Source organism: Trachurus trachurus (assembly GCF_905171665.1).
Source record: "Trachurus trachurus genome assembly, chromosome: 4".
Lineage (NCBI taxonomy): Eukaryota > Metazoa > Chordata > Actinopteri > Carangiformes > Carangidae > Trachurus > Trachurus trachurus.
This window is the reverse complement of record NC_139898.1, coordinates 11,767,915-11,795,051: the sequence shown is the minus strand read 5'-3', so window position 1 is coordinate 11,795,051 and position 27,137 is coordinate 11,767,915. Positions and strand designations below refer to the sequence as shown.

General features: G+C 42.3%; 2 protein-coding genes across 2 annotated transcripts; both read right to left on the bottom strand.

Annotated features, from left to right (window-relative positions):
- Nucleotides 1-159: 159 nt before the first annotated feature.
- il12rb2 (interleukin 12 receptor, beta 2a) lies at nucleotides 160-10,985 on the bottom strand. Its single transcript, XM_083969414.1, has 16 exons — nucleotides 10,650-10,985; nucleotides 10,215-10,333; nucleotides 9,622-9,900; nucleotides 8,817-8,940; nucleotides 8,501-8,691; nucleotides 8,010-8,152; nucleotides 7,571-7,709; nucleotides 5,785-5,849; nucleotides 4,967-5,177; nucleotides 4,611-4,793; nucleotides 4,297-4,398; nucleotides 3,998-4,144; nucleotides 3,656-3,787; nucleotides 2,539-2,635; nucleotides 2,263-2,350; nucleotides 160-2,178 (listed from the first exon to the last, which is right to left on the bottom strand). Exons 2-16 carry the CDS (start codon nucleotides 10,273-10,275, stop codon nucleotides 1,693-1,695), a joined length of 2,448 nt encoding a protein of 815 aa, XP_083825540.1. The 5' UTR covers nucleotides 10,276-10,333; nucleotides 10,650-10,985; the 3' UTR covers nucleotides 160-1,692.
- A 2,384-nt stretch (nucleotides 10,986-13,369) lies between these two features.
- On the bottom strand, nucleotides 13,370-27,115 carry il23r (interleukin 23 receptor). Its single transcript, XM_083970766.1, has 16 exons — nucleotides 25,920-27,115; nucleotides 25,472-25,601; nucleotides 24,427-24,602; nucleotides 22,936-23,059; nucleotides 22,683-22,849; nucleotides 22,210-22,340; nucleotides 21,907-22,120; nucleotides 21,698-21,780; nucleotides 19,482-19,671; nucleotides 19,193-19,396; nucleotides 18,757-18,855; nucleotides 18,407-18,562; nucleotides 15,728-15,868; nucleotides 15,505-15,592; nucleotides 14,631-14,721; nucleotides 13,370-14,162 (listed from the first exon to the last, which is right to left on the bottom strand). Exons 1-16 carry the CDS (start codon nucleotides 25,978-25,980, stop codon nucleotides 13,524-13,526), a joined length of 2,694 nt encoding a protein of 897 aa, XP_083826892.1. The 5' UTR covers nucleotides 25,981-27,115; the 3' UTR covers nucleotides 13,370-13,523.
- Nucleotides 27,116-27,137: the final 22 nt, after the last annotated feature.

Here is a 27,137-nt window from a genome sequence, read left to right as displayed (position 1 = left end):
TGTTTTCAAACCATAAGTCTGTATGAGAGAAAGAGACACAGAGGCCTGAAACAAGACTTCAGTTCTGTACAGATGTTAGTGCTGGAACAAAATCATTTATTTTCATTGATAGTAAAACTACAGACAAATAATATTCTCCCAAATAATATCGCACAATAGGGTGCACTACACAAACAATTTCAGACACCACTTTTGGTCATGTCGGTGACATGAATAGGGACATTGGTGGTCCACCTTGGGACAGACAAACAGCTCACCTACACCGGCATGAATCCTATTGACTCTAGCGACACCATGAGGTTGACAGTTTTGTGTTTTGTGTTGCTCTAAGGTGGTGCCCACATTCATGTGTTAGGATGGATTTTAATATCTGATGATCCTTTAACTTCTCATCTAGCACCATCATTAGATACAAATATCAACTTATTCAGCAGTTGAAGACCAAACACTTGTTATATAATATGAGCAACATTGCTGTTGATCTTCAGCTGCTCTTTGTTTTGAGTGGAAATTTGCACTTGCAGGCATACTACCACACTTAACTGTCCGAGCTGCGAACATGGCTGTAATCATTCAAAACATTTCCTTTTACCAAAAAGATCTAAAGGCCTTTAAAACTTTGCAGATTGTTACAATTAATTAATTTTGATTTTGCGCTCCAGCAACAACACTGGTTCTGTATCTGTATTACCAATATGCAAACACGCTGAAGGACACGATTCAGATTTCTTATGATTTAGATGAGCTAAAATTGAGGTAGCATAGAGATTTAAAGCACAGCTAATATACAGGATGGTCACACTCAGTGAGCATGTTTCAAGTCGTGACAGAGAACATTTTGACGCGACGCAGTAGGAAAAGCACAAGGGGTGAATATTATAATAAAAATAAAATGAATAGTGGCTGAATTCCATTTAGCAGCATCAGTTTCAGCGTCCTGGTAACATCCATTTGTTTTTTTCAAGCTGAAACACTGCCCACTTCCAGCTGACAAAAGCCTTGCTGATATGACAGAAGCCATTTCAAAGATTACTGAGTCACAGAGTTGAGGTAATGATATTTCATTTATGCATGAGTACTTTAAATAAATAAAGTCTTGTTCAATTCTTTGCTCCATCTCCTTGGACTTTGCACTCCTTGCACTTTGCACAACCAAGCATCCATACTGCCCTGAAGTCTCACTGATGTCTTGTAACTTGTAAGACTCTTAGGATAAAAGTAATTTCAAAACAACAGTGGATGGTATTGTGCATACTGGCTCACTGTCGCGACATTGTGAGATTTAAGTTAATAACATCTGTGCTTTTCCCTCCATGACAAGTCCAAATGTGAGCTGTGAAAAAATATCAACCAGTGCTGACAACACAAATACCTCGGTTCAGGCAGAAATGTGGATATGTGATGTACTCCAAGCAGCCCGTGTTGTGTTCATTGTGGTCATGGTATTAGTGTGTCTATAGCCATTATAGAGAGAAAACTGGTAATGCAATTGAATGAAAAAAAAAAAAAGTACACTGGAGTCAAAAATGATCATTGCGTCACCAGTTGTTTCTGTAACAGTTCAGTTGGAAGCAAAGAGGTAGTTCAGCGTGATATATAAAAAAAACTCAGGGTCTTTCGCTCCTTTCATCAGTTCTTCCTCTTGAAATCGTCAAACCTCGTCCCGTCGAAGGTCTCTGCCTCAGGTTGACGCTAGCTGTTCTGAAAGAAATCACTGCAGAAATCAATTTTGACCGCATCCAGAGTCAACTTTCCCCCAAAGTCCAGCGTGTCCAGGAAGATGTTTTGACTGGGGAAGAATCCCAGCATTTCCCCCTCGTGCTCCTCCTCCTCCTCTTCTTCTTGCTCCTCCTCCAGATCATCCTCCTCCATGACTCCCATCCCGTGCGACGAGATGTAGTCGACGGTGGTGTTTGTGTCCAGGGAGGTCTGCGTGTGGTCGGAGCTGTCCGAGTCATGGGAGAAGCTCTTGATGTACGTGGTCAGAGGATACAACTGTGTGGCCGGCCCGGTCTCTGGGCTCGGGCCGACCTGGGGACGGAGTTGCGAGGAGACGTGTTTAGACGTGAAGATGCCACTGCTCTGCTTGGGCAGCTCCTCCACGTCCACCAGGATGGGCTCCTCTTCCTCCTCCATCACAGTGGAGTTACTCAGCTGCAGCTGGAGGTTCATCTTGCCCTGTTCGGGAGGAGATTACAGGCTCAAACTGGGAACAATGAGCTGCAGTGTGCCTTCGATTTGAATTCACTTGTACATAAATACCTTCTCCTGCGTACACTCCTTTGCCCATTTGCTGTTTGCAGGATCTGGCACAACATCGAGCATGAGGCACTGGAAAAACACCCAGAACCTGAGGACGGAGAAAACTGCTGAACAATCTGGAAACTTGTTTTCTCAAATGATAATTCATTTTTTTTTTGCAAAATCATTGTTCCTTTAGTAGCGGTGTGTTTTTCTGCAGAAGAGTAAATGATAACTAAATATATAAAAAAAAAAAAAAAAAAAAAACAGATAAGGAGGTTGATGTTGCTCACGCACTTCTGCTTTACTGCTGGACACTGGCACAGACACAGCAAAACCACCACGATCAAGAAGGCAACGCTACACACCACCAAGAGCCACAGTGGAGTTTCTTCTGTAATCATGATCAGAAGACAGGAAGTTATGTTAATTTGTAGCGTAGCCTACACTTTGACAGTTAAGGGACAAACAGAAAAAAACATTTGGCATTCAGGAACTTTAGCAACTTCACATTAAACACATGCTGTCTATCTACACAGAATCTCACAAAAGTGAGTACAGCCCTCACATTTCAGCAAACATTTATATCTTCTCAAGGGGAAATACTATAGAAATGAAGTGATGCCGGCAGCACTCATGCTTCTGTTTTTTAAAGCCAACTTCTGGGTGACTGGGTGACTGGATGACGCGGAGCATGTGGACTCAACTTCTTCGGTCGACCCTGGCGAGGCCTGTTCTGACTGGAACCCGTCTTGGAAAAGGACTGTATGACCTTGGCCACTGTGCTGTAGCTCAGTTTCAAGGTGGTACCAATCTTAGCCTCGGCCGTCTTTGTGGAGGGCAACAACTCTATTTCTCAGTTCTTTGCCATGAGGTGCCATATTGAACATCCAGTGGCCAGTATGAGAGAATTGTACACAACGTACTACATGTATCAGCTCTAATCCATGATACACAAATTTGTATGGTCCAGTGAAGCAGGCAAAAACATGGACATTATGAATAGGACAGGGGCTTTGCATGCTTGAACCACATGTTTAGGTATCACTAGGGGTGTACTCACTTGCGTTGCAAGCTATATAGACAATAACAGCTGGATGATGAGTTATTTTCGGTGGATAGCAAATCTATACTGCTATACAAGCTGTATACTGACTACTCTAGGTATATCCAAGTTTCATTTCTATAGTATTGTCCCATAAGAACATATAATACAATGGTTGCTGAAATGTGAGGGGTGTACTCACTTTTGTGAGATACTGCTATCTTATTTAAGCATGCCTGTACATCTCTAGCTAATATTACTACATTTTTGCTATCATCATAAAAGTGATAAAATAGTTATCCAGGAGACTCCATGATTGTCCCATCCACCCAAAAAGATATCTAACCATTATTTTAAGGCAAAGCTCACCCTGGATGAAGAACTTAATTTTCTGGCCTTCCGGTCCCTCTCCTGCAGCAGTGGAGGCAGTCACCCAGAGGCTGTAGGCAGCTGGAGACAGGTCTGTGAACTCATACGTCCTCTTTGATGCAGGGACAGAGTCTGAAATACAAAGTCACATACGCAGAACAGAGGAGCATATTAAAGGTAAATTAGGAGAGGTGCTGAAAAATGCTCTTTTTAATCTCTACCTTGTGAAATAAAAATAAAGTTTAAACCCTCGCCCAGTCAGTTTTCAACAAATATGATAAATATCCCCTTTTCCCGACAGCCGTCTCCCTGCCTGACAATCACAGATAAAATAGTTCTTACAAGGCTGCTGGTGTCCATCGGCGTTCTGCAGATAGACGGTATACTCGGTGATGCAGCCCCTCCTCTGGCCCCTGGGAAGCTCCGTCCACGTTACTTTCACTTTCTGCCTGTAAACCTCCTCCTGGGCAACCGGGCCAATTTCTGGCACTAGACCCAACAAGCAGAACCCCAAAAGACCACACAATGAAGGACAATGTATTTCAGATGCTCTAATACTCAAAATATTACAATTATGATATCATATTATGGCTCTATAAATTACACAGTAGTAAAATAATGTTAATTCTCTCCGATCTTACCTGACTCCACAGTACTGACACCTGTAAACGTGGTCCGAGTCACTGAGCTCTCATTATAGACTCCATACACTGCTACCTCGTAGCACTCAAACGGCTTGATATCTGCAGGAGCACAGACAGTGGTTGTAATAGAAGCTGTCACTTGGTGGGATACTTAAGTGCATCCCTGGCCTGATTATTGTCTCCTGCCCAATATACTACAGTGGTGAACAACAGCTGCGTCATCTTGTGAGAAACTGAGAAAACACCAACATGGCTGGAGTGAAGAACATTATTTGTGTCACTCCTCCGCCTGTATTTACTAGTGGTCCCACCTGTGATGACTGCATGGTTTTCACTTCTGTCCAGTCTCATCCATCTGAGCTCCTCCATCTTGAGGCCCTCCGGGTACCACTCCACTACGTACGCAGCAGGTAGCGCTGCAGTTCCAGCCTCTCCCCAGGAGATGGAGACATTGTGGTTGGCTGCTGATACATGCATGTACGGAGAGGACTGGGCTGAAAAGTGAGAAGCATGAACATAAATACTTAGTACAAGAAAGAAACACTAGCACTAACAAACGCTACCTCCATCCTGGATTCTGCTTGTTACAGGTCAGATTTTACAAAACAAGCATTAATTGATTTGAGGTTTATTTATTCTTTTTTTTCTCTCTTTTTTTTTCCTTTACCTATTGTGTGACGTGCTGTTATTGTCGCAGGAGGGGACAGCCCTTTGGAGTTACGAGCCCACAGTGTCACCTCACAGTTAGCACAGTTGGAGACGGTATAATTCCTGACATCACTACTGACGTGAGCGACAGCATCCTTCCCAGAGTCTGGGCTATAAACTCTGATTCGGTAATCTTTAATCTTCCCTCTAGACATGGAAATGCTGGCTTCCTGCAATAGCAAACAAAGAAACAAAAAAAGACAAAAATCCAAAGGTTAACCATTGAGTTTGGTGCCAAATTTGCTTTTGGCGAAGGGGAGACGAAAATGCTTTTGTGGCATTACTGTCTTTACAGGATGCTCAAAATCAACACACTGCAAAATGAGTGTGTACGACACATCATTTCTGTGCAGCTCCTTTTTTTCTTGTAAACTGAAACTGTGGTGTCTGCAGTGAGGTTTCACTTATCTTTCACTGTGTTCATGTGACATTACAAAATGAATATATGTGTGAGCGCATGCATGCATGTGTGTGTGTGGTAAAGGGTGGGGATGTTTGAGCGTATACTATGCGTGTACTTGTGCGTGTGAAGGTGTCACCTCAGAAGTGGTCAAGGGTTGACCTTTAGGTTGCACAGAACGCCATAGAGAAGCAGGAAGATCAGAAAGTGTTACTATGGCTACAACACAAGTCACCCACCCACACAGACGGTAAGAGGACAGGGAACACTTACGGACGCTTGACTGACTACTGACAGTACTGTCACTCATCATCATCATTCAGCAGTTTAAACTAAACAAACAAAAAAATGACTTTTTGACATGATTTAAAACTTACCTTCCAGTAAACTCTCAAGTCAGATGCTGATTGAGCGCACCACACGTCCAACTCTTCTGCAGGAGCTAGAATAACAAAACATCAGTCTGTCACTGCACTGCATTGTGTTTGAATTCAGTCGATAGATTTATTTATAGATTTCTTCCTTTCAGCCAGAATCAATCTATGGCGTGATGCTTTGAAATCTTCTGATAATGACACACATCCACTGTTAAAGCTTCCTGTGTGAGCTCGAGTTTGATGGCAATGAGTAACAATTCTTATGAAACCTCATATAAGAGAGTACTTCCTTTAAAGCAGTTTTTTCTTGCGAAAAATAGAACAGGATTAGATCAGGAGAAGTTATTATACTATGTATGTACTGTATATATTAAACTCACTGAATTTTTACTGCCAACTAACGGCAGTAAAAAAAAAAGTGAAAAGTGTAAAGTGACTTTTTATAAACTGGCTGATGCTTTAATGTGTGTAACACCTGCTACAAAGAAAACCTCACTGACCCGACACTGGTGACAGCTGTATGTATGTATGTATGTATGTATGTATGTATGTATGTACGACATGTGACAACCCAGTCGAGTAGAAAAGGCCCCCCACCCTTTGTGTACAGTATGTGGGAAGTTCAAAGCTTTGCACTACTGCATTAATCTTCTTATACAATACTGAGAATATAGAATACAAATACTGAGATACAAATGAAGATAAACAACCACACTGGGGCGTTTGTAATAACACACTGGATACCTTTACATTGATGTTACATAGATTTTGTTTTTCCCCAAATTGCAATACTGATTATTGAAGCTTGCTTGAGATAGCGATGAAATGAACCCCTCCCAAATTCTTATATATTCTCATTAGGTCCCCTTCATCAAATATGCCTGTCCAGTTGTGGCAAAATGAAGATGAAGGATGTTCACTTAAACGCTACATGTTTAGTGTCAAAGAGGTTTGAAGAAAAAGGGAAAGGAAACACCTAATTGTCCATTTCAGCAGAAAACAACAATATGTATTAAAGTGTTAAAACCAGCATACAGACTCACAACTGCACCTCTGTGAGAAAATGTTACCATTTTCACATGAAAAGGCAACAGTTCATTGTTACAGATGAGCTTCCTACATTGTGTTTCAGATCGCTATGTTGACATTTTTTTTGCTTTTGCTTTTGGATTCAACCATCAGACAAGATGGTGACCTGGGAAATGAGGAGGATTGACAAAGATATGATTCTTCTTGTTCATTAACCGAAGACTAAAACTGTCTCCATTTCTAGCCTAACCTCTGGTCTTGTTTCTGCTGCTGATTTGTTCATGCAGAACTGACAACGTGGCACATCTGCACATTCATAGTGGATTACATCTACGTATCTTCACACCATCAGTAGGCTATGACGTGCTTGTCCTCTATACCATCTCGAGCACTCACTGTGGCCAGGTGTTCAACTGAAATGAATCAACTAGTTTAGCAAAATCATTTAATTACATTTTATCATACTGCATGCACTTTTGTCTTATCACTAATGACTGGTTTTGCTTTCAACCCAAAACCCAATGAGGCCTGTCTCAGTGGCTTCTAAACATCCTTCATGCACGCAATGGTGAGCTGATAACAGCATCAGAAGACACAAACGAAAAGAAACTTTTAATTCATTGACAGACTGTATAGATAAAGAACCACAAATAATCTATTCAGATCTCTGTCTTCAGATAAGAGTCTGTGGCGCTCTCATTCAGTGCATGCTCTCTGAACGGTTTGAGGAGCTGCATGTTTGTGCTCAGCCACTTACCCTCCTCTTCAGTCCAGCGGGAAACGTTTGAGCTCCACTGGCTCCACAGGCCGGTGCTGAATTTGGATCGACCTCTGAAGTAATATAACGTGTAGGGCTCCAGAGAGGAGATGGACAGGTTCTGAGGTGTATGCTCTCCCTGAAAGTGAAAAAAAAGACATGTATTTTTCATCTTTTTTTTGGTAACTGACGTAAACTCACTCTTTCATCCTAAAGTGACATTTATGATAATCTTTTAAAAGCATCTGACAGAGGACCAGAGATCAAATGAACACCTCTATTAACACTAAATCATGCTCACACTCATTCTACTTTTGATTTGAATCAGCAGTAGACCTGTGAGGTCTAATGATGTAGTGTTGCCTTCAAAGGCTTTTAGATAAACATGCCTCACAGCTAAACTTCCCACAATCTGGACCAGTCCAAAGATAAGCCTTACTTGATGTAGATAAGATGTCCATGTCTGCTCTTCTGATATGTACTGGACTTCCAGGAGCTGAGTCCTCACAGGCTGCAGCACTTTGATGAAGCATTTCCTGGAGGTGCACTCAGGTTGCCCGAGAACAGGAGGCGTTGGCATCACTGCTCACATCAACACAACCACCACAGTGGTTAGAAACAAAGGTCTTGAGCAACTTTCACACAATAAGGTCAGATTTTGATGTTTTCTTTATACCCCCAAAAATGATAAGACTTCAATGCATCACGACATCAATTATAAGGAGAATGCACAGAGCTGATAAACAACCATAACCACTGTAGTGAAGATTTACGTAGTTTATGGTTGTTGATAAAGGGGTGAAACACTTCACTGCAAATGGCATCATCATTTCATGCCTTTACAAATTACTTGAAACTGTCGTTACATGTGTGAAAGTAGCAGCTTGCGAACTGAAGTCCCCAGAGCTCTGCAAATGATGCGGGTCTCACCAATGTCACTGAGAGCGTAGCGGATGGAGGGTGACACCTCGATGCCCAGGTCATTTTTGACTTCCACCGAGACATTGATGTGCTGGACATGTCTGGACAGAGTGATATTAACTGACGATGCATCACTTCCCTCTGTGCGGACACTGTGCACATCTGGGCCATCGGTGTGATTTCTTGGTTCAATTCTCACACTGAAACACACAGAGTTTCATTTGACAGCGTTAGCATGATCATTTGAAACTGAGATGTGCTTTCTTTTCTTTCCTTTGCTTTTTTGCAGGCAGATTTCAAGTCAGGTCAAGTTTTTCAGACTCACCTCAGCACTGAAGTGTCTCTGAGATACGTTTCCCGTCCCCGGTCCCAAGTGCAGATCACAACTCCACTCGTGTCATTCATGACCGCAAAGCGACATGAGATGTCTGTAGGGCGATCTGGTGGGTCTGGAGGACAAAGCAGCCAAAGAGGTTGAGAAGAGTGCAACAATAAGATGCTTGAATACGACTTTCTCATTCCAACACATTGGCATTAGCCATCATCAACCATTGGTCTTTACAGATAGCAGCTATTGTCAATTACTAATTGATCATTTTCTGTACATGTTCCAAGACTGCACATGTCGTGTGTTTCAAAAACCAAAAACAGAAACAACCCAACTTGTTTTCACTCCCAAATTAGAAATGGTTCTGTGGTCAGACCATGCAACTTGTCACAGGTGGCTATAACACTTAGCTGCAGCCAGCCTCCAACATGTGAACAGCTTATGCTTTAAATAAAGAAGAGAAAGCAGAAGCAGCTCTGTCTCTTTCTTTTTCTTTCATTTTTTAACAACTCCTATAGTTTGTAAAGTTATGATGAAACTTCTAAGACACCGTGCTGGAAAACAAGATTTCTGTACATACGTTTGTTTGTTTTTTCAAGAGCATAATGTCTAAATGTAAAGTAAAACATCTAGGGTCAATGCTGTTGGCTCATGTTGAACTTATGGGTGTGGTAAGTGGTAACTCATGCATTAAAAGCCCAGTTGAAATATAAGTGTTAAATCCGTTATGCATAAACAAATTTTGCAGTGGGGAAACAGTTTCGGAGAAGAAGGCTTCACTCCTCCTGTACTTCATACTCACATCCAGTTCTGATGTCCAGTCCGCAGGGATCCTGCGCAGGACAGTTACAAAGCCTTGAACTGCAGTCACAGTTGCAGCTGTATGTTCTGTCCTTGGTTATGTTCACCACATTGAAATATATGACTGTAGAATTCAGCTCTTTGTGTCTCTGGGGTGTAGGTGGATGGTCACTGAACATGTATCTCTTGCACTTGCAGTTAAAGGTGCAGTAGACCGCAAAACTGGAGTCCCGCTGCACCACAGATCCAGCACTGGACCAGATGGTACAGGATTTCTCCCCTGAAGGCACAAAGAGTGACTTAGACTATACAAGCAGCAGTGGGATGCTCATCATGTCTTTAATCTGCTAAAGTTTGGTAAATGAATGCAATACATTATGAATTATTTTTTGGCAGAATTTGTAGCAGCATGAGAAAATGTGAACCTGAACACTTGCTTTATATAAATTCTTTTTACGGACATTTTTTTTTACAAGAATAATTTATTTTACTTTCATTTAAAATTAAATAAATAGAGGGAAATAAATAAATAAAACGCATGTTTATTGTCAAGTGAACTGACAGCGATGCATCCACACAGTCGTCTGAGCTTACCAATGCAAAGCTGCACCGCCAGCAACATTACGGTGGTGAGGATGGACCATGTTTGGGACATTGTCGCCACGAGTCATCAGCAACCGTCTCCTTATACGACTCTTACATTGTAGTACAAGCTGTTAATTAAATTTCAAAATAAGCACAAGGTCATACATTCATTAGATCACTGTAGTGTCTTTGAAATAAATCATTTTTGACAGGCTTATTATATACATATAATACTCAGAACTTCATCTCTTATTCATCGTTCCCTGCTTATTCTATATTACTATATCACTGTATTCCCATGTAAGTAGTATTATGAAATCACTGATTTGAAGCAGTTCAGATAAGTGGACAGATGTGGAGCGCTGGATTAAAAATAAACCGCAGCTGCTTTCAATCAACACCGAGTAATGAAAACTGAGGGAAATAAAAGCTCATGGTACTCACCGAGACCTCCCATCCCGATATCAAATCCTCCTGAGCCACCTGAAGCTCTGCCCGTCATCGTAAGTCGCTCTGAACATGTTTATGTGTAGACTAGAGTCGTGCGTCCTGACCTGTGTATAGACACGTCTCGCCTGTGCCAAAGTGGCAGAGCGTCCGTGCTGGCTCCGCCTCTGGACTGAACTAACACTGTTTTACACAAGTCAAGTCATGGTTCATCAATGAAGCCACCCACACACACACAATCACACAGCTGACATGTAATATGTCCATTAAAGTGAGCTATAAACTTATTATTCCTGGGTTTTCAGTGTTTGTAGAAAGTTTGAACAGCTGCTTAAAATCTGCCCCTGTGCACTGTTGACCCTCACTAGTATTTCCTTCCTATAAACAGTAGAGGATGATGATAGGAACTACATGATGAGGTAACTTTGATGTGTAGCCTACAGTATATAATGCACTTGTCAGAGAAAGAGTTGCAACAAGACAACAACTGCTCACAAACTTTGATCATCACATTTTCCACACAGAAAGATGTCTGTCACTCCCTCAATCAGATCCACATGTGGTGCATTGGGGGAATTTCCCCTGCAAGTGCACCACATTTCACCTTCAGGGCATACACCATACAACAATACAGTGCTCAACATTAGAGTATTTTCAAAAGAAAATAGTAATAATGATGATGATGATAATAACAACTGTGCTTTTAACATATAAGCAAAGTGATGCTTAAAGGAGGTAGGAGAGGTTCCTGGAGACGCTTGTGTGTGTCGACATGTGGGTGACCCTCCTCATATTTTGATGGTGAAAGGGGAAGTGAGACAAGACTCAGGAAGTCCTTAAAAAAAATGTGTTAAGCTGCAGGTGGTGACTGTGTAAGCAGAACTTCGGGTTCAGGGGCAGATATATACAGTATGACCTTATAGCCATGATCTGCAGGAGGGAAACCCCCTCGACTGACGTTCATCTTGGCTTGCTTTGGAATAATTTCACACTCGACATCACACCACTGTCTAACAGAGCAGAACTTTAGAAAACAGAGGTCACGCCCTCATGTTGAATTATTAGAAAGTCTGTGAACAGGACAGTTACTTAGACTGGGTATGCGCATGAATGATGATGGTTTATTCTTCTGTGTGTCCTGTGTATTTATGGCTGATCAGCTACTTCTTAGAAATCCCTAATAAACCTGTATGAATATTATTTTGGTTGTCAAGTTTTGTAAAAATGTATTTGACTAGATTTTTATTGTTTAACTGTTTCACTTCATCCTTCATCAATACTTGCTGGGCTTTAAATGGCTTGTGAGGCTGCACTCAGGCAAAGTGCTGCTTTATTGACGTAATTGCTGATATCAGCATGTCAACATGCATGCAGTCAGTGACAATGTGAACTAGCAAATGTTTAGTAATGTTAGCAGTATTCACCATATTAGTTTAGCATGTTAACACATAAACATTTTATCATTTGCGGAAAACACAGGCGCTTTCAGGTATTTTCTCTTGAAAACATTGGACAAGTGATGATTTCGATGTGCTGATGAGGCCAATGCGAATGTCAGTGGGTCAACCAAAGCTACTCAAATTTATCCAGGAGGGATGGTGGGTGGGTTGATGGGATGGGGTCCATTCAAAAGATTTTATTCAAAACCACAAAAGGCATCTTCATGGTCGGGGCTAGAGGAAAAGTCAGGCAATCACCAAAATCATTAGGGCCCATCACCAGTCAACTGTGAGTGTCTGTTTTAACACCAGACCCATCAACACTGACATCCACAGAGCTGTGCTGCCAAAATGACTGAAACACTAAAGAATGTGCATCACCCAACCTAGCAACCGCAATGGTGTTTTGTTACTGATCTTTAAAGGGATAGTTCAACATTTTTGCAAATTGGCCCATTGCCATAATCCCTATAGTTTTAGGAGTAGGTTCGTTACCTTTGTCGGTGCAAGTTATTTTTAGAGCGGCGGAGCAGAGCCGCGAGCTGCTCAGAGCTACGGAGGCTCATGGAATCTCTTGGTTTCCTTCATCAAACTCATCAAATTTTTTTTTTAAGTATATTTTTTGGGCTTTTAATGCCTTTAATTGATAGCACAGTTGAGAGAGACAGGAAATGGGGAGGCAGAGAGGGGGAATAACATGCAGGAAAGGGTTGCCCGATGTGGGATTCGAACCGGGGCCGCCTGCAGTGAGGACTCAACGTGGGGCGGCAGCTCTACCAAGTGAGCTAGACGCCGCCCCTCTGGTGGACAAGTTGTGACCTGCACATTCACCACGCTATGAGATAATAACAGAATGTTTACAAGACAGAGTTGTTTTAGAGGTAAATGCAGAGACTGCTTGCCGAAAAACTGCCCCCGACAGGAACGTGCATCAGCGATTTTGCAAACAACTCTGTCTTGTAAACATTCTGTTATTATCTCATAGCGTGGTGAATGTGCAGGTCACAACTTGTCCACGAGAGTGTTTTGGAGTTGTTGAATTGTGTATTTGATGAGTTTGATTAGGAAAACCAAGAAATCCCATTAGCCTCCGTAGCGTAGCTCTGAGCAGCTCACGGCTCTGCTCCGCACCAACAATTGAAAGTAACAAACCTACTTATATGACTATAGGGATTATGGCAGTGGGACAATTTGCCAAAATGTTGAACTATCCCTTTAAAGAATCAAAAACTTCAGCTTATTTTGTCTTTAAAAAACAGTTAAGACCTGCTACACATGTAACAGAATGACCTTTTATTGAAGTCAGTTATGCATTTAGTCTTTTTTTACAGGATACAGGGGGTGAGGTGGTGCATGAGTAATGCTCTCTTGTAAGTCAGTTCAGTAGTGCACATTGTCCTTCTTTATGGCATTCCCATTGTCGCCGCTGCCTCTATGCGTCGCAGAGTGGGGTGCTGCTGACTGCAGCTACCTGAGGGAAGTAACCACCAATCAGACTTGTGTCAACTGTATACTCGGACAAACCAGTGTTGGCCATGTCAGGAGTCACAATGTCGCCCTGTAGTGACTCCAGAAGGGGAGACTCACTCCCCCTCCTCCTCACTAAGAAGGCTTTATTCAAGGCGCTTGTTGTTTCAGGAGTTTTAGGCCACAAAGGGCCACCAGCAGAGTGGAGAGTCGTGCCCAGCGGTGAATCAGAGGAATCCACCTCCACACTGGACAAAAAATCTCCCAGTAATCCATCAAGTGTGCTTGGACATACATCCTCCTCCCCACTTGCCGGTGTGTCCCCCTGCTCATCTTCTGTGTCCCTCACGCCCTCTCCCGGTGAAGCCAGTGTAGCGATCTGAGGTTTGTAGCTGACGTGGTCCAGGTGGCTGTCGACAAGCAGTGACCCAGTGTCTGATGCCAGTAAATGTGTCTCGGCTGTGGGTTCCCCTGATCTGGTCTGGGATACTTTGGCTGAGATGATGGGATACAGGTCGTCCATCTCCTCAGAGGAGATCAAACTGATGGGGGAGAGCGGAGGGTCACTCTGGGTGGACGAAAAGGATGGTACACTGTTGTCCTGCTGCAGACCCCCACCCCAAAAAAAGACAAAAACAAACAAAAAACAAAATTATGTGAGGCTGGATTGATTCCGTGATGAACACAGAGAAAGTGTGTTGAACAAACATGCGTTGTCAAGTGTTTTGTTTTTACTTGTTGATCACAAGGCGTGCTATATAAATAAACTTGAAAGCTGTGAAGAAAACAAAGTAACTGGATGCTGTCAAAGTGAAAGTAGACAGAAACAACTGACATCCCTTTCTACTGTCGTCCAGAGAGGTACACATCAAGAAACTAGAGAGTTTTTAATCTAATTTTATTTCTACTTTTTTATAGAGAACATTATTCTGCTCTCTTGGCTGGTATTGGTGCTGTTGGTGGAGATGCTATCTGTGGCTGATTTGGTTAATGGGGTGACAGCAGTTCACATAAAAAGGGAAGTATAAATGTCAACACAGTTGGCCTCTTTGGCTTTCTACTGTATAATTACCCTCAGCAGTCTGATGGCGTTACTGTTTCCTGGTTTTGGAAGGTTTACAACAAGCCAGGTGGGTCCCCAGGATATACACCTTTGTTTAATCCTGAGATAGAGATAGAGAGGTGCATTTACAAAAAAAGTTATCATTCTGTAACAGAGACAAAGCAAACACACTTGGTGGAAATGTTATAATGGATGAATCACACAGTCATGGTAATTGTGTGGGCTCTTGTTTAATACACTCATGTTGTGGTGCGGTGGGCTATTTCATGAAATCAACCACAGTGGTATCCATCCTGGTTACTAGTAAAACAAAACCTACGTGCATTAAAACATCAAAACAGAGAGAGACAGTTATGGTTATCCTAACAGAATACTTTCACAATTATTCGATGATGTCTGTTGTCTGATGACTATTATTTTCCATATTAAAGTTATACTGTTTAATACGTGTTCTCTGTTCAGAACTTACATAACGCCTCTATACACCTCCCAATTGTGGTCCAATTATAAGCAAAAGAGCATGCAGAGGCTCAAGGTAGCATACAATGATTCAATGAGGTTACTGTCCCTAGGTGGCATAGTGCCAGTCATTTGTTTGTGTCTAATAGAGTGCCAACCTGTGAGGCACCCTTAAGACAGTTGATGTTTAGTTTTATGTGTCGCCTAGACAAATCAGAGAATCACATAATTGAGGCCCTAGTCAGCCCATTGAAAAGCTGCTACCGATTCACTTCTAGGCTAAGGTGGCATTGGTGCAATAGCCTGTATATTTTATGAAATGCACACTCCTCTTGTATTTTTGTACTTTCTTTTTTATTTTTGTACTATTTATATTGTATGATTTGTGATATGGACCTGTCTCTTATATATTTAATACTGATACCTTCTCCTCACACATGCGCAGCACATCAGGTTGGCTATGATCACTATGAAGATGGTGAGGATGAAAACAGTAACAATCACCACGTGATCTAGAAGACATGAGAAGGGAAACACACCACAGATTAGGAGACTAATCTAAAGTCTAAAGGTGAACGACTTACACTCATACAGGTAGGGATGTTTGTGTTTTCAAAGGGATGGTAGGACGGAGGCAGGAGACTGACCTTCGGGAGCTGCAGGCGGAGAGGTGATGCGGATCCCGCGCGGCCCTTCTCCTGCCGAGTTGGATGCGGTCAACTGCAGAGACAGAGTCCCCTCACGACAGTCCAGCCACATCTGCCTGGGACCGAGGACAGGCAGCGTCACTGCAAGAAGCCAATGAGAGTTTTTTGTCAAAGCCGCACAATGAATGGATATTATTTAGTAGCTATTTAAAGCTGTTTCTTATCCACTTGGGGGCGGTAGAAACAAGTTATGAACATAACATTGACAAGTTTGTATCATGGCACGCTTGTTAGCAGTGATACATATTCAGCAGTAAAAGGACGACATTCAGTCTGAGTTTTCTGCACCTAAGGAGTAGAAATCCAAAATGTACTCCCTTTTAGCTCTTTGGTCTCCACCAGCTCTTGGGGGAAATATCAGGCTCTTTAGCTGCTAAATGCTCCACTGCTAGACTCTAACTGTGTCTGTCGGGCGGGTTTGTTTGGGACCAACAATGAGCTAAAATTTGCTATGAAGCTGTACAAGCTATTTAAGTGTCTGTCGCTTCACTGTTTTCACCCTGTCATTTCGCGCATTGTTGGTGTGGAGGTATCAGTTATAGCTGAGTTAAGCTTTAACATGCAAGAATAACTACTTTTTTAGATTTTCATTCATATAAATCATTCCAATTATTCCAATTAAATAATCAATCTTTGAAACACTGCAAAGACCCTGCTGAAGGATCTTGTGTGATGTGATTGAACACTCCACAACAGTGTCTGAGCGAACCATGCATTGAGACTGGTTGGTCAACTGTGGATTCTGGAAATAATTCAGCTCTCACATTTTATTCTTCATGTCACTTAACCCTGCTGTTAAAGAAATAATTTAAAATGGCAGAGGAGAACATTGAGGTGATTTGTATTTATCATGTTTCATGTCAGAGTGTGGTTTTGACAGTAAAACTATCACTACAGCAGATTGAATGAAATGAAAGAACAAGAAAAAAAGGAGAATGATTGATGGTAATTGATAGTAAATTATATGGATTATGCCAAAAAAAAAAACCTGGCCCATGCCCCATCCCTCCATCAAGTTCTGTGCAAATTGGTTAGATGCCTTTTGCTGCCAAATGAACAGATGCAGGTGAAATATATATCCTCCTTTCCACAGGTAATAACAGTGTCCTATGTGCACATAACGTATAAGAGAGAGTAAAGGTATGTTCTCAGGTGCTTTTACATTCATGTTCCAGAAATAGTGTATGAAGCAGGCTGGTTAGTAACAGCTTACAGTTGCATGTGTGCATGATGCAGCCACATGGTTTCCTGTTCGTGGTCAGAGTCAGTTCTAGAAAACTCTATGATTCACTGGCAACCAGTTTCTGAAACATTAGTGTGTGTCTGTGCCTGTTGCCCTTGGTTATATGTTGACAACTTTAACATGCACATATCTAAGCACATATCTTAGACAAATCTGGCCACAACAACTTGTTTAGATGTAGGATAAGTAGAGGTATTGATCAGCCTCAGTGAGATAAAACGAACAAATATATAATATAATAATATAATAGTATAATAGTATATATAATACTAATGTGTAGTGATAAGTTTTCCTCTGAATGCTGTGTTGTGTTGGTTGGATATTTAGGCCCCACTGTGTCTTGTCTGTTCCATTGAATAATTCCTGACAAGTCAACGATACACTGGTGAAACATCAACAAACACCCAGCGCTACAATGCTCAAAATCCACCCCGTTACTGGAAGTAAGCGCAGAAAAACCCTGCTGATGCACTGAAGCCTTGTGGGAGGGGAGTATCAATGGAATGCTACTTACACACTTTCCATTATCTAACGGTGGTTACTGCTTCAACACAATATATGCATACTACTGCATATATGACTTCCAACACGTGTTCATAGACAGACACAGGTGTGCTGCGGTCTGACCAAAGTAAAGCACACACATGAGCACAGGGTTAAATGAGCTCTTGATGTACAGGAAACGACGCGCAGCAAAGTTGTATTTCCGTTAAAACCTTCAGATCAAATCAAAGGGTAATTTTATTGTGAAGGAGCCTGTTCAAATTCACACACTAGCAGGTAAAGAGCTTTAGTTTAAAGATTAAATTAACCCGAAATACAACGAAAGCGTGTTTTTATCACTGCATGGTTCGTAGCCAAGCAGATTTTTGTTGATTAAAGGATAAATACGTTTTTTATATATAAATTTAAACCTTCTGCCACAGAACTGAGTGGAGGTGAATAGACTGTTCTTTATTGTGAGGTCAGGTTGAAAATTTCAAAAACAAAATAGAAAACGTGTATACTAGTGTCTACATTGATTTAAAATTTGCCTGTAATAAGCCTGTATCCTTGACAACAAATGATTAATTAGCCTTTTTGTTCATGTTTGTTCATGATAAATGTCACAAATTGTGATAAATACCCATCACAGTGCCCTAATGCACAGGGTGTTGTCTTCCAGTATCTTATCGTGCCTTACGTACAGCCACAAACCACACATTATTCAGTTTTCTATCACACAACGCAAAGAAAATCAGCCTGGAACCTGTGAATATTTTTCATCTTTGCTAAAGTAAAATTACTCATAGTGGTTAATCAGCGAAATAGCCACTGACTCACTAACAAAACACACTGACACTGACAAAAGGACACAGCGCGATGTGATGGCTCACCACTCGTTGTTGTGTTGTTGGAGTCCAGCGTCTGGACATAGAGGGTGTAGTTTGTGATGAAGCCCCTCTGCTGGTCTACAGGCAGCTCATCCCACTGGATCTGGATCTGCCTGCGCTTGTGGACCAGCACTGACATATGGGGACCAGACATCGGTTCTTAAAGAAACAAACAACAACAACAAAAAAACAGTGAGAAAGCAAGAGGATGATGAGTGAAGACTCCACGATGTACTTTATGTGCTTTTTATATCATGTGCTGTCTGAATCCCTACAGAAAATCAGTCACTCAGTTGTTGAAAAATGTGCCAAGATCTAAAAGTGTGTAAGTGAGCTGAATCTGTGAGTCTTACTCTGCTCTTTGGAGTAGACCAGTCTGGATGATGGAGCACTGACACCTCTGCTGGTCACAGCATATACAGAGATATTGTACCTCACACCTCCACTCAGACCTGAAACAGAACAGGAAAATGACACACAACTGTAATTCACTAATATCCAATATTTGCTCGTGAACTTAAGATGCAGTTGTATTACGATGATCATACTTATTTTAAACCCTTATCAGGTACTGAGGTGGAAAAATGCACCCACTAGAATAATTCACTAATTACCCACCAGAGGTCGCTGCTTCATCTCAGTTGTAAAACCTTTTGTCTGTCACGTAGCTACTGTATCTTTTGTGTGATGTGGTGAATTTAACATTTAGTGGCTGTTTTAGATGACTCACTGACGAGTTTTGTTTTATTTCACTGTCTGTATGAGAGCAGGTTTTACGCAGTTCTCTACCTGTGATGGACGTGTTGTTTTGGTTTTTATCCAGCTGTTGCCATTGTAGCTGTGTTGCAGGTACACTTATCCACTCCACCACATAATGCAGCAGCTCCCCTCCAGCTACGGACTGGTGTTTGGTCTCCGGCCACACCCAGGAGACGAGCACCGCACTGCCAGTAGCTGCAGGGGCCAACTCTCTCAGAACAGGTCCAGAAACTCCTGAACAGATAGAAACAGAATTAAATGATGAGGCTTTTCTTTACCATCTTACGTTTGAGCTTTTTAGCTTTGGATATTTGTGTACCTGAGTGTCTGAGTGGCACGTCAGCTGGCGGAGATGACCCATATAAAGTGACAGCGCTGACGCTCACCGCCTGAATTTCTGCGGGTACCTCAACTGAGCACCGGCTTGGTGGCAACTCCTGTTTCTCATCGTTGGCCAGTAGGACTTTGTAGAGTTGCACCTCACCACTGTGGTCGTCTGGAGGCGGAGGCTAGGGAAGAAGTCCATTCAGGTTTACTTTTCTTCATCATCCATCACAAACATTTTATTCAATTACAGGAAGGGATTGGAAGAAATGCACATATTATACTGCACCTTACTTGTTTAATCTGTGCAAGACAACAAAGAGTCGAGGGTGCAGTTCAGGAAGTCACAGTGAAAAGATCAAGTATCAGTAAGCAGTACAAGCTTTCTGCAAAGGTTTGGGTACCCCTGGGCACAATTTCTCTTAATGTGCTCAACAGTGAAGCAAGTGGAAGATGAAATTATCTCCAAAAGGCATACAGTTACAGATGACACATTCCCTTTACATTTGAAACAATATGATTTTTTTTTTTTCATCTTTAAAGCAGATATCAGCTTCACGGCCGTTTCGGCTAATGCTGCGTTCAAGGCAGGCTTTTGAAACCGTAAGTTACAGCTTCAAGTCACAACTACGACTTGGTAGCGTTCCAGGTAACCCGTAGCTCGTGTTTTTACCATCCTGTTGTCTGTGAAAGTTCCCTATAACGGCCACTCGTAACTTCCGACCCGTGAACTCGTACCAGATCGAACTGGTATGACTTCACAGGAAGGAAAAACACAAAGTACGAGTTTCTTTGAACGCACCATGAGTTAGCAGCCCCCGCCCTTGTCAGGCATCAATTGGTCCTCGTGCTACGTCACCACATTCACGCGCATCCCTTGGCTGCACACACAGCCCTTCATGCCGTTCTCTCTCCTCATTGGATAACACTTGTATCCCACAAGGAAAATTTTCTCCTCGGGTTACAGCAGAGCAGAGTGACGGAGAGACTCGTGTTTAGGCTGAAATACTTCATGTAAGTGATTGCTGACGGAAAATAGGACTATTTAGGACTTATATTAACAAAAACATTCCACTGATATCTGCTTTAACATTTTCAAATGGAAACCATCACAGCGTGTTAATAGTAAATATCTTGTCTGACACCTTGGTCAAAGTTAGAGCTCAAGTCTCCTGGGTTTTTCATTTTTTGCAGGGTGCTGCTTTGTTTCCCTTTTTCAATCTAAAATTGTAGAAAACAAAAAGAATATGCTTAAAATGTTGCAACAGCATGTTTCATGTTTAACCTGCTGTTTGGAGATCATTTCATCTTCCACTTGTTTAAGTGTTCACATTAAAGCAGAAGTGAGTGATATATTTGTGTTAATATAAGTCTTAAATAGTTATATCTTCAGACAGCAATCACTTACATAGAGTGTTTGGTCTGAATCACGGGTCTGTCAGTCACTCTGCTCTGCTCTGAGTCGAGGAGAAAACATTTATCGTATCCTACAGTTTTTATCCAATGAGGAGAGAGAACGGCATGCAGGGCTGTGTGTGCAGCCAAGGAACGCCGTGAATGTGGCGACGTAGGGATGAGGACTGTTATGGTGCGTTCAAGGAAACTCGTTTTTTTCCGACCTGTGACGTCGTACCAGTTCGATCTGGTACATAGACTGTACAAAAAGACGTACTGGTACGATTTCACGGGTCGGAAGTTACGAGTGGCCGTTATAGTGACTTTCACCGGTAAAACAGGTCGGAAAAACACGAGTGGGTTGCCTGGAACGCTACAAAGTCGTAAGTTGTGACTTGAAGCTGTAATTTATGATTTCAAAAGCCTGCCTGGAACGCAGCATTAGCGAAAACGACCGGATCACTCACTTCTGCTTTAACAGAAATTTTGACCAAGGGTGCCCAAACTTTTGCATGCCACTGTATCTCCATGAATGCATTCATTAAAATGCCACTAATTCCTGTAGCGGCATGGGGGGATGGAGTTTGTCCCATTGGGTGAGTGAGAGATACAGGTCTCGCATGTAGAAATGAACCTAACCTAACGTGTATGTCTGATGTCAGCCAGCAGGTTCAAACCAGAACCTTCTTGCTCTGAGGTGACACACCATGCTGTCTGTAAGAACAAATTGTTTCTGGTATTTGATGTGTCTTGGTATTACAAAATAGGCTCTATCAACATCAAAGCCAGTGTTGCTGAATAGTTATCAGGCATCACCTTCCACAAAACAGTCAGCATCCGCTGCCCATCTGGTCGGAGGCTGCTGAACATCCTCCAGGCGTGCAACAGCTGAGATGGACCTGCAGATAAGTTAAAGTACATGATGTGTGTTGTTGCATGAGTGACGACGATTATGCATATTATCTCATTCAGTTGACTTTCTTTCATGATAGATAAGGATGTTGAGGTTAAACTGGTGTGCCTACCTTTTCCGGGGCTTTTCCCCACCACAGATGCGCTCCACCTGCTGCAGCGTGACCTTCGGCTGGAGGTCAGCTTGGGGGTGGAGGTGGGCATGCTGCCATCCATTGGTCCTGATTCTGAGTTACAAGTCCTCATCTGGAACTCATATTCAGTTAGAGGCCTCAAGTCGTGCACACTTATTAGACCCCCACTGAGCTGCGCTCCGTCTCTCTCTTCCTGTCAAGCACCAAGAGATTAGATCACCCACACACGGTCTGAAAAAAAAAACTATGATGCTGGAAACAATCACAAAGCTATCATTTTACCCAGAATCCATTTCGTGCCCGGAGCCGGGTGTATGGTTTAAGATGCGCTGTGGGTTCAGTGGTCTTCCACTGTAACGTGACGGATGTGGAGCTAAACTCTACCTGTATAACATGTGGAGTTTCTGGTATCACTGCAGTACAAAAGGACATAAAGGTAGCGTCAGTGCACATATCCAAAAGGAAAAAACTAAGAAAAATACCAAAACAGTAATTAACATTTCAGTAATGACTCAAAAAGTCAATGTTAGGTGTAACAGCTATATACGTGGGTTGACTGATAGGTTTCAGAGAGACATTACAAAAACTGAGAGACAGTGACGTTTGAACAATTGTCAAAAAGCGACAGTAAACAGGCTGACTCATTTCTTCAGAAAGTACACAAATCTGATTAAAAAAAACAACCTTTTAAAGGCGTGATTATATAGATACAGAGTCATTCATACAGATAGAGTTCAACAGAAACAGGAACTCACCAGTGTCCTTTACACACAGGGCGAATGGATCAGACTGCGATGCTCCTAAGTGGTTGTAAGCAGTGATGATCAGCTGGTATTTAGTGTTTTCATTTAAATTTCCTCGTGGTATGGTGATTTCCTTAGCGTCCTTGATCTGAGCTGAATGTACCTGGGTCCCATTTTCTCTGAAAATGTGAAAAAAAGAAAAAAGTTTGCCGTTAACAAAAATATTAAACTGTACCGTAGGAAGAACAAGAAAAACCTGTCGTACCTGTTGACTGAAATGTTGTAGGTAGTAGGGAGGTGTGTCTCCAGTCTCCTCTCCCATGAGCAGTTCATGAAGTCTGAGCTGTTTGTCGTTTCGCAGATGATATTTTCGGGCTTATCAGGAGGGACTTCAAGAGGAAAAGGTTGGAAATTAAACAGAGAAATAACAGAAAGCACGTCATTTTTGAGAAATGCAACAATAATATTGTCTCTTGTCTGCGACTTTTGGTGCTATAGTCCTCCGGAGCCTCTGCTTCCATATGCACACTCAGTATGACAAATCGAAACACCAACTCATTCACAAAAAGTACGTAATGACTTTTCCCCAGAGAGAATAATGGGACGTGACCTGCAAATATTCAAATTAACTCTCTGTGAAGTCTCTTCTGATTTTACAATACTATACGGATGTCATTTAAATTTGAAGTGACCACACTATGAAAACTCTTCTTTGTTGGAATTAAGTCTGGATAATATTAGTTAATACTCCATACTTGTCATTGTGCTCTCACAATAGACCAGACAAAGGCACATATCTCTTTTCTGCCCAGTTAAGTATTTTTTAATTGACCAGGAACTGCTTCTTCATACACGAACACCACAACGACGATTTACTTGAACTGGTAAGACTAAACTTTTTCTTCCCCTACAACCTTTCACTTCCTTATCATTACCATACTCACTTAATCACATCATATCATTTTTTCACCTCTCTCTCTCTCACACACACACGCACCTTTAGACAAGTTCTTGTGTGTCAAATTTGCAGATCTTGTCTCTGTTTCTCCACCACTAGCAGCAATATAGACTGGAGCCATTGTGCCAAATCACCATAGCAACCTCCTCAAAAACCCTATAACAACCACCTGTAAGCATTTTTATTCTGTATTATCCCTCCATCCATCCATATCCTATAACCCTGATCTGTGCAGGGTCGGAGCCAATCCCAGCTGACATAGGGTGAGGGTGGGGTTCACCCTGGACAGGTCACCAGTCTATCACAGGACCACATATAGGGACAAACAACACACACACACACTCACTTTTACACCTCTGGGCAATTTAGACTTGTCAATATGTGCATGTCTTTTCAATCTGCCATCACTTAAAGAACCCAGACAACACATTTTACTATCTGCAGTATCAGAGCCCTAGAAATGAGGTATTTACATTTTTAATTTGTATCAGAATTTATATTTATGGCAAATGCAGTTCTGTGCAAAAATTGCACATTAAATAATGAAAAAATAGAAAAAGCATGCACATCCCCAAGTCTAAACGCTGGGTGCCGGACAACACAAGTAAACCATAGGAAAAAGGAAAGTCCGCACATCAACAACAGCTCCAGAGCAATAATTAACAAGGGAGTAATGTTTCGGGTCAGAAACCCTTCCTCAGACGAGTGTGTGCGGACTTTCCTCTTTCCTATACATAAAAAAAAGACATACAGTCTTAACCCTATGCAACTGTAGACATCAGAGCCAAGTGTACATACGGCCGCCTCGTAGGTCCTTTCCACTGACAATCCTAGAACGTTGATGTTGCTTCAGCTTGCAGATCACTTCAGACTGTGGCCTCCAGACTTGGGGCAGATAAAATATTGCCGTGGTGCAGTTCAGTTTCTTCCAAGCCTCGACAGCCTTGCCATTCAGCTCCAGGGATATTGTGAACCTAGAAGTCATCGACATAACTGCATCTTAACACAACTTTTTTTTTCTCTCTCTCTAGCAGGACAGCATTAGTAAACAGAGCAACACTATCAAATTATCTGCATGAATCTTAAGCCGTTTTCCCACTAAAATTAGCGGGTCGACGCGGGTTTTTTAAACGCGGGTCGACCCGCTAACAATCGGCATTTGGCCCCTTTCCCATTGACCAAAATGAGCCGAGTCTGACCCCCAGCTGACAGAGCATAAACCAGTCGCCCCGCTCTCATCCGCGGTGCAAGAGACACACACAGTCATGCCACAGCCGCCCGCCGCGGAGTGTCCGTCCGCCGAGGCAGACTCTCTGGCTGGCTGACCTGGAGCACCAGGACCGCGGAGGACAGAGAGTCTGCTGCGGCCGGATGACGGACGTCCGCGGCACAACAGGTTAGTTAAACAGACTGTCGCTTCTTTTCTTTTCTTTTTTTCTATCGTTTTTGGTCAGTGCTCTCTGATCTTTTGATCCCAGTCTCGGATGAGAGCAGAGCAGAGCGGAGCAGAGCTTTGTTTTGGTACGTGATATGAGACGCGACCGGCGCGATGACGTAGCGTCACGTAACGTTCAGTGTCATCACGTAAATTAGCGGGTTGACGCGGGTCTGGCATTCCCACTGCAAGCCGTTCGGAGCCGAGCCGATTAAAGGCGATTTTAACCCGCGTCGCTTGCCGAGTCGTTTGACCCGCGTCGACGCGGGTCAACGCGGCTCGGTGCGCCTTTCCCACTGCCACCAAAAGGCGATTGTTAGCGGGTTTAAACGGGTTTTTTGGCCAGTGGGAAAGGGGTATTAGACATAAGCATGCAGAAAGCATATTATATCAAATTTCTACACCTACCCTGGATGACAGTGTGTGGTGTGGCAGTACACAGTCAGGTTTGAACCGATGACGAAGAGTGGAGCTGGCTCTACTGTCAAGTAGCCAAGTTTGTTGAGGCGCTGACCACCAGCTGGGAGCAGGGGGCAACCTGTCCACAAAACATAGACTCAGTGTGTTCATAGCAGAGTAGTGTTATCCAAAGGTGAGGTGTTATTTTCAGGGTTTGAAATAATTATTAGAATTAGCTGTTGCATATAAATACCACCAATGCTGCCAGGGGTGTGATTTTATGACACAAAGGATTCCCTCTCTTCCAAAATGTATGTACAAATTACAATAAGGCATACCAGGAAGGACTTCAATTGTTGCCTCACAAAACCAAACGTTAAAACCCCAAAAGCTGCCAAGCTGTGACTGAACTGCAGCGGTTAATAGATGTGTTGAAGATAGGTGAATAAATACTCACGCTGGACGGAAAGTCCGAGAAGTAAGATGATACATTCCCAGATGGTAGAGGAGAAATTCATCTCAGCTCATCTTCGTTAATATCAAAGAATCGGCTCAGGAAGATTCAGCAACTGTAACAGGAGTTACTATTATTAATCACAAAACATTTCTTTTGAGAATCACTTTTGATGCATCCTTTCTGTACAATAAATGATCCTCACAACTTACCTCAGCCATCCGCGTAGAGGAGATGCTGCGTCGAACATGTGGAGAAGGCACAGTGTTGTTTTGTAGACTTCTCGCTCTTTTAAGTGCAGGTTTGTGGCTGATAAGGAGCAACAAGCGTCTCTGGGTATTGGAGCTCTATGACACACGTGCTGTAGCAGATTAGCTCTGATAAGGTTTTTCTTGTCTCACAAGACAAGCAAGTTCTAGCTGCCGTCACATTTTCCCCAGATGACTTTCTTTGTGAGATGCATCTGACTGAGGTGATCTCCGTCGTGCAAATGAAACATCTTTAAAGAGGCCAGTGACCTAGTTTGGTGGTATTTTGGCAAAGACTTTGATCTTTTGCACCTTGGTGTTCTACTTAACTTGCCTGTTTTTATTTTCACCACAAACGTTTAGTTGACTTTTATGTCAGCTGCTCTCATTAAATACGCTGCTGCTTGCACATCATGAAGTGACTGACCTAGAGTGTAGCATGCTGTGTGACATTAAGGTCAACTTTTACATAAGATCCTGACCGTAACTTCTGAGCAACCTCATTATCATTTGTTCTACTGTTGCCGACACCTTGCAAGGTTTCTTACAGTTAAATCTAAATGTGCTGAGGTAGTGAATGGGAAAACAAAGGCTATCAGTACATACACTGTTTATTCATCAAAAACACTGATGCATACTACACACAATGCTGTCATAGAACCATCAGTGCTATACATGAGGTTGATAAACAAACTTAAGACTTTTTGAAAGAGAATCACCTAATAGACCAGCCAGTACCTTGGTTTCACTGGACCTCCTGCTTAAATTCATCGTCCCTCAGTGTCGCCTGTGTTTATGAGGAAAGACAGACACAGACTGAGTTTTTGTGTCTCCTTTTGCAAGTTATTTTCCATTTGTACCTTCAAAGGCTTTAAAGGGAAAACCCAGAAAGTAGAGGGTGTGCAAGTTCATGTAAAGATAAAAGAGACCTCAAACTGGAGGTTTTTTGCAAACTTTCAGAACTACTATGCCC